This window comes from Abramis brama, assembly GCF_963993115.1.
Source record: "Abramis brama genome assembly, chromosome: 20".
NCBI lineage: Eukaryota > Metazoa > Chordata > Actinopteri > Cypriniformes > Leuciscidae > Abramis > Abramis brama.
This window is the reverse complement of record NC_139982.1, coordinates 15,080,439-15,093,452: the sequence shown is the minus strand read 5'-3', so window position 1 is coordinate 15,093,452 and position 13,014 is coordinate 15,080,439. Positions and strand designations below refer to the sequence as shown.

The 13,014-nt window shown below is 44.4% G+C and overlaps 1 protein-coding gene across 2 annotated transcripts in view; it reads left to right on the top strand.

The window, feature by feature from the left end:
• The window catches only part of lsp1a (lymphocyte specific protein 1 a), a 47,385-nt gene that overhangs the window by 29,565 nt on the left and 4,806 nt on the right, over window positions 1-13,014 (top strand). For both annotated transcript variants that reach the window (XM_084094847.1, XM_084094846.1), the window contains exons 10-12: window positions 6,622-6,720; window positions 10,655-10,747; window positions 10,867-10,975. In XM_084094847.1, the coding sequence (XP_083950973.1) occupies window positions 6,622-6,720; window positions 10,655-10,747; window positions 10,867-10,975 (301 nt within the window). The remainder of the gene's footprint in view (window positions 1-6,621; window positions 6,721-10,654; window positions 10,748-10,866; window positions 10,976-13,014) is intronic.

Genomic DNA, 13,014 nt, shown 5'->3' with positions numbered 1-13,014 from the left:
ATTGAGGGTAGTGAGAGAGGAAAAACTTTTTCTGCAGATTAAGGCATGTTTGGCTTGCCATATTGGCGCCAATATGCTTCCATACTACCAAAGTTCCCTTTCAAGGGAACTCCCGTTGCGTCGAGAATGACGCTATGGGGAACGCTTTGCGTGATGACGTCTTGAAGCACATGTAAAATCAGTCCAATGGTGTAGCGGGACGTCAGAGGCGGGTGACGTCACGTACCAGGAAGCTATAAAAGCCGGCCCGAAACAGAAAACGAAAGCTTTCTGAGTCTTCAGTCGCGCTCTGTGTTGAAATCTGTCCTTGTTATTTGGTGTTGTCTGTCTATATATATATATATTTATTCAGATATGGCGAGCAAGCAGCAGTATCGAGTGTGTGTCCATCCCTGCCCGCGTTATTTAACGGGAGGTGACACACACACTCTTTGTGTTGTTTGTTTGGGAGAGGAGCATGCCCAGTCAGCACTCGAGGGTGGTGACTGTGTGCATTGCTGTGCGCTTCCATTGCGGACGCTCCGATCCCGGTTGGCTCGGTTCAATCCCGACCACGTTCCCCAGGGCTCGGGTCCCGCCGCGGCTGAGGCTCGGCGGCGATCTCAGACCTGGGGTTCGCAAATGGATCTGTCAGTGGATGTTGAGACGGGCTCTGCCTTATCTCAGCCTCTTACTGACAGATCCAGTGCCTCTCATCAGGGTGTGGAAGCACGCGCTGCGGTTTCTTCCCCCCCGATAGAGGCACCAGTACTACAACTATCCAGCTCTGAGGAGTTGGATGTTGTCAGTATTGAAGCTGAGTCTGAGGATTCGCCACCTCAGTCTCATGCATTTGAAGAGCTGCTTGATGTAGTTACTAGAGCAGTTGACAGACTTTCTATTGAGTGGCCAGAGGATAGGCAGGACGTTCGTTCGAAAAGCAAACTCGACGAACGCTTCCTGCCATCTCGTGCACAGCCTCAGCGCAGGAGTCTTCCGTTTTTCCCCGATCTCCACACCGAGGTGTCGAGATCGTGGGGAAAACCAATGTCATACAGAGTATACACACCACAAACATCCCATTACTCTTCCATCTATAAATATAAAGAGCATGGTTATGGGGAGATGCCGAAGGTGGAGGAGACGTTGGCGAACTATCTCTCTCCAGCAACGGCATCTTCCTTGAAGACTCCTACACTCCCCACTAAACCAGTAAAGTTTACATCTTCCCTGATTCATAAATCGTATGCAGCCGCTGGTCAAGCTGCAGCGTGTCTGCATACGATGTCCCTTATGCAGGCTTATCAGGCAGAATTACTGGGTGATTTAGAGGAGGGCGGGGGTATTGGTCCTGACACAGTAGCTGAACTGCGTAGAGCCACAGATTTGTCTCTCAGGGCCACCAAGGAGACCGCTAAATCAGTCGGGCGGTCTATGGCAGCCCTGGTGGCCACTGAGAGGCATCTGTGGCTCAATCTGAGTGACATCAAAGATAGAGAAAAACATGTTCTTTTAGATGCGCCGGTTTCTACTGTTGGGCTATTTGGAGATGCAGTGAACAGTGCGGTAGCTAAATCGCAAGAAGCTTCAAAACAGGCTGCTGCACTCCAGAAACTTCTCCCCCGCCGTTCTTTCATTGAGGCTGCTGAGCCACCCGGAAACGTAGTGGCCTCGGGATGCCCGCCCCCTCCGAGGAGGGTGTTAGAGCAGTCTGTTCGGTCGTTCCCTGCCGGTGCGCCGTTACAGGGCGACGAATTGACTACTCGACAACAACAAAATCCAGAAACCAGTCTCGAGAGGCTGGTACCTCTAGTAGAATCTTTGACAGCGTGGAAGCTACTGTCAAATGTTTCTCGTTGGGTCCTGCAGACCGTAGAAAAAGGGTATCAGATACAATTCAAGAAACGCCCACCTCGGTTTATGGGGGTCCTGCCCACAGTGGTGGGCCCCGAGCAGGTTCTGGTTATGGAACAGGAAGTAAACACTCTGTTAGAGAAAGGGGCCATAGAATATGTACCTCCCTCCGACAGGGAAGCCGGGTTTTACAGCCGGTACTTCATAGTTCCAAAGAAGGACGGGGGATTGCGTCCCATTTTAGATCTTCGAGTTCTGAACGAGTCAGTCATGCAGCTCAAGTTCAAAATGTTAACATTGAGACAGATCGTGCCACAGATCAGGTCCGAGGACTGGTTTGTCACGATAGACCTCAAGGACGCATATTTCCATATTTCCATCCGTCCGTGTCATTGGAAGTTCCTGAGGTTTGCTTTCGGGGGCAAAGCATACCAATATCGGGTTCTTCCATTCGGCCTAGCTTTATCACCCCGCACTTTCACCAAATGCATGGATGCAGCTCTGGCGCCGCTGCGCCTCCAGGGTATTCGCATCATGAACTACATCGACGATTGGTTGATTTTAGCTCAGTCGCATCAGTTGGCGGTTCAACATCGAGATGTTGTTCTCGCCCACATGAAAGAGTTGGGGTTACGGCTGAACGCCAAGAAGAGTGTGCTTTCTCCACTCCAGAGGACCACTTTTTTAGGCGTGGTTTGGGACTCAGTGTCGATGCAGGCGCGCCTGTCACCGCCACGTATAGAGTCCATCCTTGCAGCTGTGAAAGGTGTAAAGCTAGGCCAGCTACTCACTGTCAAACAGTTCCAGAGACTGTTGGGTCTCATGGCAGCAGCTTCCAACGTGATACCTTTTGGACTACTGCACATGAGGCCCCTGCAGTGGTGGCTCAGGACCAGGGGGTTTTCCCCGAGGGGCAACCCATTTCGCACAATCAGGGTCACGCGGCGATGCTTACGTGCCCTGGTTATGTGGAAGAAACCTTGGTTCCTGTCCCAGGGCCCAGTGTTGGGAGCTCCTTGTCGTCGCAAACTGCTAACGACGGATGCTTCCCTCACGGGTTGGGGAGCGATCCTGGAGGGTCGCTCATCTCAAGGTCTGTGGGAAGACCATCATCGTTCCTGGCATATCAATCGCCTAGAGATGTTAGCTGTCTTCCGGGCTCTGAGGAGCTTTATCACAGATCTCAGGGGACACCATGTGTTAGTACACACGGACAACACGTCGGTAGTCGCCTATATCAACCACCAAGGGGGTTTGCGCTCGCGCCCGTTATCCAACTTGGCACGCCATATCCTCTTGTGGTCCCAGGGGAAGTTACTGTCACTCAGGGCAGCTTACATCCCCGGGGTCCAGAATATAGGAGCAGACACTCTGTCGAGGCAGGGGCCGAGGCCCGGGGAATGGAGGCTCCACCCCGAGGTGGTGGAGCTGATATGGAGGGAGTTCGGCCAAGCACAAGTGGATCTGTTTGCGTCTCGAGAGACGTCTCACTGTCCACTTTGGTTCTCCCTCACGCATCCAGCTCCTCTGGGACTGGATGCTATGGTTCAGACGTGGCCGAGGCTACGTCTGTACGCCTTTCCCCCAGTTGCTCTGCTCCCGGGAGTTCTGGAGAGAGTTCGCAGGGACCGGGTTTGCCTGCTTCTTATAGCCCCGCGCTGGCCGGGCAGAGTATGGTTTCCCGATCTGGTCTCCCTCCTCGACGGGCATCCTCTGGAGTTACCCGTCAGGAGAGACCTTCTGTCCCAGGCAGGGGGCTCAATATTTCACCCCCGCCCAGAACTGTGGAACCTGTGGGCTTGGCCTCTGAGGGGGCCCAGCTCATAGAGTCAGGTCTCTCAACTGAGGTTGTTGAGACCATTCTACAGTCCAGAGCTCCCTCCACAAGGAAACTTTATGCCCTGAAATGGAGAGTCTTCACTTCTTGGTGTAGTGACCGTCGGTTGGACCCAGTTAACTGCCCAATTGGTACAGTGCTGGAGTTCCTGCAGGACCGGTTCACTGCAGGTCTGACCCCGTCCACTTTAAAGGTTTATGTGGCGGCCATAGGTGCTTACCACATTCCTTTGGGTGGAATGTCTGTGGGGAAAGACCCTTTGATATCTCGTTTCCTTCGTGGCACTTGGAGGCTGAGGCCTGCAGTTCGCTCTAGGGTGCCACCATGGGACTTGTCCATTGCATTACAAGGCTTGTCCCTGGCCCCCTTTGAGCCTATTGAGGAGGTTCCTGAGAAGTTTTTAACGCTGAAAGCTCTTTTCCTTCTTGCTATTTCCTCTCTCAAGAGAATTGGGGATCTCCAAGCGTTGTCGGTTGCTCCGTCATGCTTGGAGTTTGCTCCGGGTATGATCAAAGCATTTCTTCATCCGAGACCGGGCTATATCCCCAAGGTCCCCACTAATGTGGTCAGACCTATTGTTCTGCAGGCCTTCTGTCCTCCTCCCTTTCAAAATGCGGACCAGGAGGCTAATAATTTGCTTTGCCCTGTGCGGGCGTTAGACGCATATGTCCACAGAGCTGCCCTGTGGCGAAAAAGTGATCAATTATTTGTGTGCTTTGGGTCCCCTAACAAAGGAGGTCCAGTGTCTAAGCAAAGGATGAGCAAGTGGGTGGTCGAGGCTATCTCACTTGCTTATGAGGCGGCTGGGCAGCCTTCTCCTTTGGCTGTCCGGTCGCACTCTACAAGGAGTATGGCGGCCTCTAAGGCCCTTATTTCAGGAGTTTCACTACAGGATGTCTGTGATGCGGCAGGCTGGTCCTCACCGCACACTTTCGTCAGGTTTTACTCTTTGGATCTAGACTCTGCTCCAGGGTCTCATGTTTTGTCATCCTAGTGCTGCTCTATTAGATTACACACAGGACAGACATTCGTAGCTATGGAGGCGTTGGTATAGACGTTCCCCATAGCGTCATTCTCGACGCAACGGGAGTTCCCTTGAAAGGGAACGCCTCGGTTACGACTGTAACCTCGGTTCCCTGAAGAGGGAACGAGCGTTGCGTCGCCTTGCCATATCTCCTTCATGCCTGTCAGCTCGACTTCAGACTTTTACGAAGCTTTCGTTTTCTGTTTCGGGCCGGCTTTTATAGCTTCCTGGTACGTGACGTCACCCGCCTCTGACGTCCCGCTACACCATTGGACTGATTTTACATGTGCTTCAAGACGTCATCACGCAAAGCGTTCCCCATAGCGTCATTCTCGACGCAACGCTCGTTCCCTCTTCAGGGAACCGAGGTTACAGTCGTAACCGAGGCGTTTTTCACACACATCCGGGAAGGCATGGGGGCGGGGCAAGGCGATTATGCTTCGCACTGCGCACCCAGAGTAGCCCGGGAAAGCATGGCTGTCAAGTCTGAATCCAATTCAGCATGAGCACACACACCATTATAGTGGGAAGCTCAGTATCATCTTCATTTCCAGAGTGTAACAGCCCTCTCTCCGATTCAGCGATCGACATCTGATCCTCCCCTGGAGCCCCGAATGAAATGCTAGGTCCCTCATGGGAATGACCAGCAATCCCACCCAGAAGCTGCCAGGCATGTGAGACAGTGAACGTGGCCATCAAACTCGACGGTACACGGCACACTGAACGCTCAAGCCCTTATGAGAAAGGCAAGACGAACAACGTGCCGACGTGGTCATGCTCTCATGAGAGAACATGAACCACCCACGAACACAGTCTCAGCATGCTTTAAGCCCAGGCATGTGAAACAGTGATTGTGGTCATCAAATGAGGATAGAAACCGTGTATGCTCTTTCAGGAAACTGCTCTTTCTGGTACCGAGCATACAGGGTCATGGTCGTGGCTACACAAACAGGACGATAGTGCAAGCCTGATGTGAGCACTCTAATTCTCATTGAAGGCGCAACGTTCGAGCTGTGAAAACAGCTGTTTTGCTCTCTGTGAGATTGTGGCGTGTTTAATCCAACACTAGCTTTGAAGAGACGTTCTCCCGAAAAAGCAGACTCGTTTTCTACTTTTAAGTTAAAACACTCTCAGATAAGATTGCAGAGCAGGAACAGTAGCCTACAACCACTCGGCTTTGAAGTGAAAAGTAAAGATGCGACGCAACTGCTGCTCATTATATACTCGCGCTGCTAGGCAGAGCAGCTGATGCAATTATCGCATGCCAATTTGCACTGACTCGTTTTATTACACTCGAAGTAGATTGGTCTCTCAAAGCGATCCCAAACAGTACGGTACGTCCGACTACGTCGAACATGACCGAACTGAAAGGGAACTCTTCACTTCACTTACCTTTATGTAGTTTGAAAAAAAGCAGATATTCTGAATATAGTACTGGGTGTTCTTATAGTAAAATGAAAGGGAAGCTTTCAAGATGCAAGCGCAATAAAATCATAAAAATGTTCCACACAACTCTTATGATATATTTCAAATCTGTATTGGAGGTCTGTGTGAATGAAAAAATTAAAGAAAAAGTCAAATTAATATGAAATCAGCTATATTAAATATTATGAGGGAAAACAAAGATGTCAGGGCACTTCTATTATTACTATCAGATTGTGCAAGTATGGAGGTCATGAGGCATGAGTGTAGCAGCGTGAGATAGGTCATGTAGTGTGGAACAACATCTGTTCTTTACACTTTCACACTCAAACACACACTATCAGTTTGCCAGAGTCTGACACACATAAAGTTCCATCAGTGGGAAGCTGTTGTGTAGGAAGTCTAGGGTAACATTAGCCAAAGCAATCATAACTTTATGAATTCATTTTTGCTATTTATACGTTTTTGCAAGTGTCCTAATTTATGTACGGTTTTATATTTTTAGGATACAGACATTGTGAAAGTCGGAGTAGCAAATCTGATCAACCATTGGGTGAAAGGAAGTCCAGAAGGCGGGAACAGACACTCCCCTTCCACACCATCTGTGAGTCTATTAATGAACCTGGGTAATGTTAACCACTGGGCTGGGGAGTTAAATGTATTTGACCCATGGTGGAATACAAATTCTGATCGTAATAAAGTAAAAATACCAATTGTAATCAAGTAAAATCACAAAATAATGCATTTATAGTGCCCCCTTGTGGCAAAATGATCTACTGCAACTTCACGTCTTTTCCCTTGTTTTCACAAAATCCAGTTCATCAATCATCATGTCAAACAAACCGCAATATTCTCTGATATGTGGTATATAATGTTAGTGGTTAAGGTCTAAAGAAAAATCATTCAGATCATTACATCCAGATGTAATGAACATTGTTTCTATCAAATGTAAGGACTTTTGAAGACAAAATGTTGCTTGCTTGTTACTTTCTTTAAAAAAAAAGAAAAGAAAAAAGCTACACAACAGCAATTTAAAAGAATCATTAATCAAGTGATGCTTAAGTACATAAGGATTATGTAATGTCTCTTTAAGTTTAACATGACAGCCCCTGGTTTATATCAAACAAATAGTTCACCCAACAATCGTTTACTCACCAGCGCATTGTTCCAAACCCGTTTGATTTACTTTCTTCTGTGGAACACAAAACAAGCAATTCTGAAGCCTGTGCTAGTCTCTCTTCCATGCAATTACAATGAATGGGAATGGGGAGATTTCCATTTTCTGAAAGGACACAGAAGCACCATAAAAATATTATTAAAGTAATCCATACCAAGGTTATTATAGTTTTGCATTTTTAAATTAGTTTTTATTTTAATATCATTTTCAAATTTGCAATACATTTCAGTTTAGTTTAGTTTCATTAATTGTTTTGTTAGGTTTATTTAGTTTTTATTTTGTTAACACCGTTCTATTTAGTCTTTATATATTTAGTTTCGGTTTTAGTAATTATAGTTTAGCAGAGCTAACGGAGCACTTCCAGAGTAGACCAAAGCAATTTCAGCAAGGTTAATGTTTGCACAGTTTACAGCTAACTCTTGTGCAAACCTCTCAATAATAAAAATAAAATAATTGTTTGAGATTGAAAAAATAAAAATCAAATCAAATGCAACTTAAAAGTATAAACGTAAAAAAAATAAATAAATAAATAGCTGGCCTTAAGAAGCCTATAATGTTACAATATGTGGTCAACAGTAAACCTGTAACATGTCTGTAGCCAACATTAAGAATTAACAACCATCACAGTCATTGCAAAGAGCAAGAGTCTATTGTCCCTCAGCAGCAACTAATCTCGTATTCTGGTAATTTATAAACACTTTACTTAAGCATCTCTAGGCTGTACACATAGGGATGTGCCGATGAGGAAATTTCCCTATTGATTAATAAACTTGTAACAACACTGGTGTTACCGATTACACGGCATATTATACAAGAAAATATATGTTAACGACGCTCCGGATCTGTAGCGCTTATTTTAATCTTTAACGTTAGATCTTTCCTTTTCTTGGAACAAAACAAATGCTAAAGGTTGATTCAATGTTACTTTTAATGAAAAAACACAACAATAAAATAGTGCAATGACAAACTCGGTTATATAACAGAGAACTTTTATTAACAAAACAAACAAGATTAAAGACATGGTATACCCCGTGTAACACAAATAAATGAAAGATCTTTGATTGTCTCCTTACTTTAAAACTAGTGCTTATTTTGTGGTTCATTAATATTAATGAAAACATCACCAATAAAATAGTACAATGACAAATTTTCTTATATTTAACATCAAACTTTTATTAACAAAATGAATAAGACAGATGATATATACCCACATAGTAACACACACAAATAAAAGATCTTCCCCTTACTTTGGTGGTTCATTAATATTTTTCTTTATGAAAACAACAACTGTAAAACAGACAAACTCTCGTCACGTGACTCCTGCGTCTCTGCGCTGCTTCTGTGTCCAACTGAACTATTTTGCAAAACAACGGTGGGGGAGGTGGACAAGTTATTTGACCCCGTGCTCAAAAAACGTTCCCACGGCTATGGACATTGGAGTTGATTTGGAGGAAGTTAGGCCAGGCGGAAGTGGACTTATTCACATCCGAAGAGATGACGCACTGTCTGCTCTGGTTTTCCCTCATGCATCCAGCTCCACTGGGGTTAGATGACATGGTGCAGACAGGGCAGAGGCTGCTCCTATACGTATCTCCACCGATCGCTCTGCTCCCGGGAGTTCTAGAGGGAGTTCGTCAGGACATAGTTCGTCTACTGCTAGTAGCCCCGTTCTGGATGGCCCAAGCATGGTCCACAGACCTGTTGTCTCTCCTGTATGGTTCTCCTTGGGAGATTCCCCTCAGGAGTGACCTTTTGTCACAGGCTGGGGGCACAATCTATCATCCCCGGATGGATATGTGGAAGTTGTGGGTCTGACCTCTGAGAAGGTTCAACTTCTGAACTCTGGTTTCTCAACTGAGGTTGTTGAGACCATCTTAAATTCTAAAAGCTCCCTCCACAGCGAAACTATACGCTTTTAAAGTGGAAAGTATTCACTAAATTACACTATATATTTATGGTGCAGAGAATGTCAGTTGGACCCAGTTTACTGCCCAGTTGGTTCAGTGCTGGGATTCCTTCAGAATCGTTTTTCTGCTGGTCTTTCCCCCTCCGGGCTGAAGGTTTACCTTTAGTTTACCCCTCCACCATAGCTGCTTACCACACACCTTTGGGAGATGGATCTTTGGGGTGACACCATCTGGTATCTTGTTCCCTTCGTGGCACATTGAGGTTAAGGCCTGCTGTATATGCAAGAGTCCCGGTCTGGGATTTGGTCGTGGTTCTAAAGGGGCTGTCCCAGGCACCCTTTAAACCTATTGGAACTAATTCAGAGAAGTTTCTTACTCTTAAAATGGCTTTCTTGCATGCTTTTACATCTCTGTTGCCTCCTCCTTCCTAGAGTTTGCTCCTGGTAGGGTTAAAGCAATCCCTCACCCTAGACCAGGCTACGTCCCTAAAGTTCTAACTAACGTAGCACACTCAGTAGTCTTGCAGGGCTTTCATCATCCTCCATTTCAGACCAAGAGAAGCTTAATGTGCTTTGCCGTGTTAGGGCTCTTGAGTGTTACATCCACCGGTCAGCTAAGTGGCTTAAGACTGAAGAGCTGTTATCTGCCGTTTTACCCAGGTAAATTTAGAGGTTCCTCGATGTCTAAGCAGAGAATAAGCAAATTGGCTGTTGAGGCTATCTCTTTGGTTTATGAGGCACATGACCTTCTGTTGCCTCTAGTTGTGAGGGCCCATTCTATTAGGAGTACGGCAGCATCTTAGGCTTTACTGTCAGGAGTTTCTCTCCAAGTGTATGATGCAGCGGGCTGCGCCTCTCCATACACATTCATCAGATTTTACAGCCTGGATCAAGACTCTACACCAGGGTCTCAGGTGTTTATGTCCTAGGCTGTGGTCATCATGATTCACACTATGACATGCATTTGTCAGAATGGCACAGAGGGTATTATTGTTCTAATAGCATCAACATTCTGTTGGGACAGGGACAACATTCTGACGCATGCGTAGAGTTCCCTCGAAAGTGAACGTTACCCATATTTTATTCACAATAGAACATATAAAACATATCAAATGTTTAAACTGTATATATGTACTGTTTAAAGGAAAAAATAAGGTCATTTTGAATTTGATGGCAGTAATATGTCTCAAAAAAGTTGGGACAGGGTCATATTTATCATTGTGTAGCATCCCCTCTTTTCCCCTCCTTCTCAGGGTGCCAGGGTTACTGTCGTAACAGAGACGTTCTTGAGTTCAACTCACTAAATGATCTAGTCATTCATTTAGTGAACAACGTCTTAAATTTCAGGTGAACTATTCAATAAAAGGGTGCTATAGCCAGGAATAAAACAGCAGATTTAGGAGAATAAAGTCATTCTCAGCCATGTTTATTGTTCCTTCTAATGTTCATTCACAGGATCTTAAACCTGGAGATGTTCTGCAGAAAAAGAACATGTGGGAAATTATTGGAGAAGGTTCGGCGGCAGAGAAGCCAGGACTGGGAGGAAAGGTAAATATTCAAAGAATCTTGTACTAATAAACCTCAAAATCATAAAAATAGATTGAGAATGAGCCACTTGCTTAATGCCCTTCTCTAATATTTCTTTTACTCACCTTTTATATTTTTAGGGCTCCTCCTCAGGTAAACGGTACAAGTTTGTTGTGACAGGCCATGGCAAATACAACAAGATTCCCACTGAAGGTGACCATTACAGTGTCTACCCAAGTGGAAAACCAAGTGAGACACATTCTACTATTTTACATAATAAATCTCAAATTTTAAAGCTTTTTAAATTAAAAGAACAACTCTGTTGAAAATTACTCCTTGTGAGAACGTTTAAATGGGTCATGAATTTTTTTATTTCATGTTTCCTGAGGTGCGCTTATAATGTTAGTATGATTTTTTTACCCTGACTTTAGTCCTTTAATTTGAACGCTCTGTTGGAAGGAGCGTCTCTGCTGTGAGACATCAATGTAAATGCCCACTGCTATGATTGGCTAGCATTTTGCATATTAAATAAGTACAATCCCAATTCCAAAAAAGTTGTGTAAAATGTAAATAAAAACAGAATGCAATTTGAAAATTGCATAAACCCATATTTTATTCACAAAAGAACATGAGAAAAACTGAGGAAATGTAAAATTTTAAGGATAAAATAAGGTAATTTTGAATTTGTTGGCCATAACAAGTTGGGACAGGGCCATGTTTACCACTTTGTACCAACCACTCTTCTTTTTACAACAGTCCGTATACGTCTGGGAACTGAGGAGACCAGTTGCATGGAGTTTTGGGAGATAAATGTTGTATACTTCTGAGAAAAGTCTCTATATACTCTTTTTATACCCAATCATGTTACTGACCTGTTGCAATTAGCCTTATTAGTTGCTAAATGTTCCTCCCAGCTGTTTCTTTTTAGTAACACTTACTTTTCCAGCCTTTTGTTGCCCCCGTCCCAACTTTTTTGAAACGTGTTATGGCCATCAAATTCAAAATTACCTTTTTTTTATTTTTTTTTTAAATGGTAAATTTCCTCAGTTTAAACACTTGATGTTTTCTATGTTCTATTGTGAATAACATATGGGTTTATGATATTTGCAAATCTTTGCATTCTGTTTTTATCTACATTTTACACAACGTCCCAACTTTTTTAGAATTGGGGTTGTACATCTGGAACTCTCTCGAAAACGTTTATGTTTTTACTGTTGCAGATGTCGAGATTAATTAATCATGAAAAGTGTTAATTATAGTGTTATATATAGACAATCTACTGCCGTCGCATGAAAGGTTGCAGCAATGAGCATTGTAGCCGATGACAGACATGTCTGTTGAGCGCATGCATGCAGTGATCTCGTCATTACAACTCAATTTCTGCACTCGTAATGAATGCTTTCATCATAACCAACAGTGCAAACATGATGTAAATAAGAGATTCATTGTGCAGTGTAGACAGCATCATTGATTATAATGGGAGTTTTGGTGAGAGTCCAGAACTCTGATAAACTCACGTTGTGTTATTGACAGCTCCAGCGATTAAAGGGAGGGTTGTAGAGATGCGCGGATGGGCTATTATTTCATCCGCAACCGCATCACAAAACTCATCATCCGTCCGCCATCCATCCGCACCACGTTTTTGACCACTTTTCAAAACCGCACCCGCCCGCCATCCGCTGATTGCTGTATACATAATATTTTTCATTTGATTGGTTCAACCGCCCGCCACCCGCCCGAATTGAATTAAAATATTATTTTTCGTCACGTCATCCGCCCGATCCGCGGTTTATCCGCGGAGTCCGCGGCTGTAACCGCCAACCGCGCATCTCTAGAGGGTTCTTTGATCACTTTCTGTATGTAAATTAATAACAATTTAAATAACAGATTATTTTAATGCTATTAAGAGAAATAATGTGAAGTTGACCGTTTAGTCACTAGCTTGATTTACAGATGCATGAACAGCAAAAAAATTATTATGAGACAAAGAACGTCTGCCTGTACATGAATCCTTACATATCAGAAATCACTGACCACAGATCAGGCATTAGAATTAATACGGTTACTTATGTTGTGGCATTACAGTCGGGTTCATATCTTACAGTAAAAGTTTGCGAAGCCTGACAGTACATATATAACATAAACACTTAAGAAGACCAATGTATGATATCTAAACTAAACTATGGAGAGCTAATATAATGCCTGTTAAAAATAGGATATACCTGAAAATTATTTCAAACTTTATTTTAACCTTGCAATCTGCAAGGTTTTCATATGACTGTTTGATC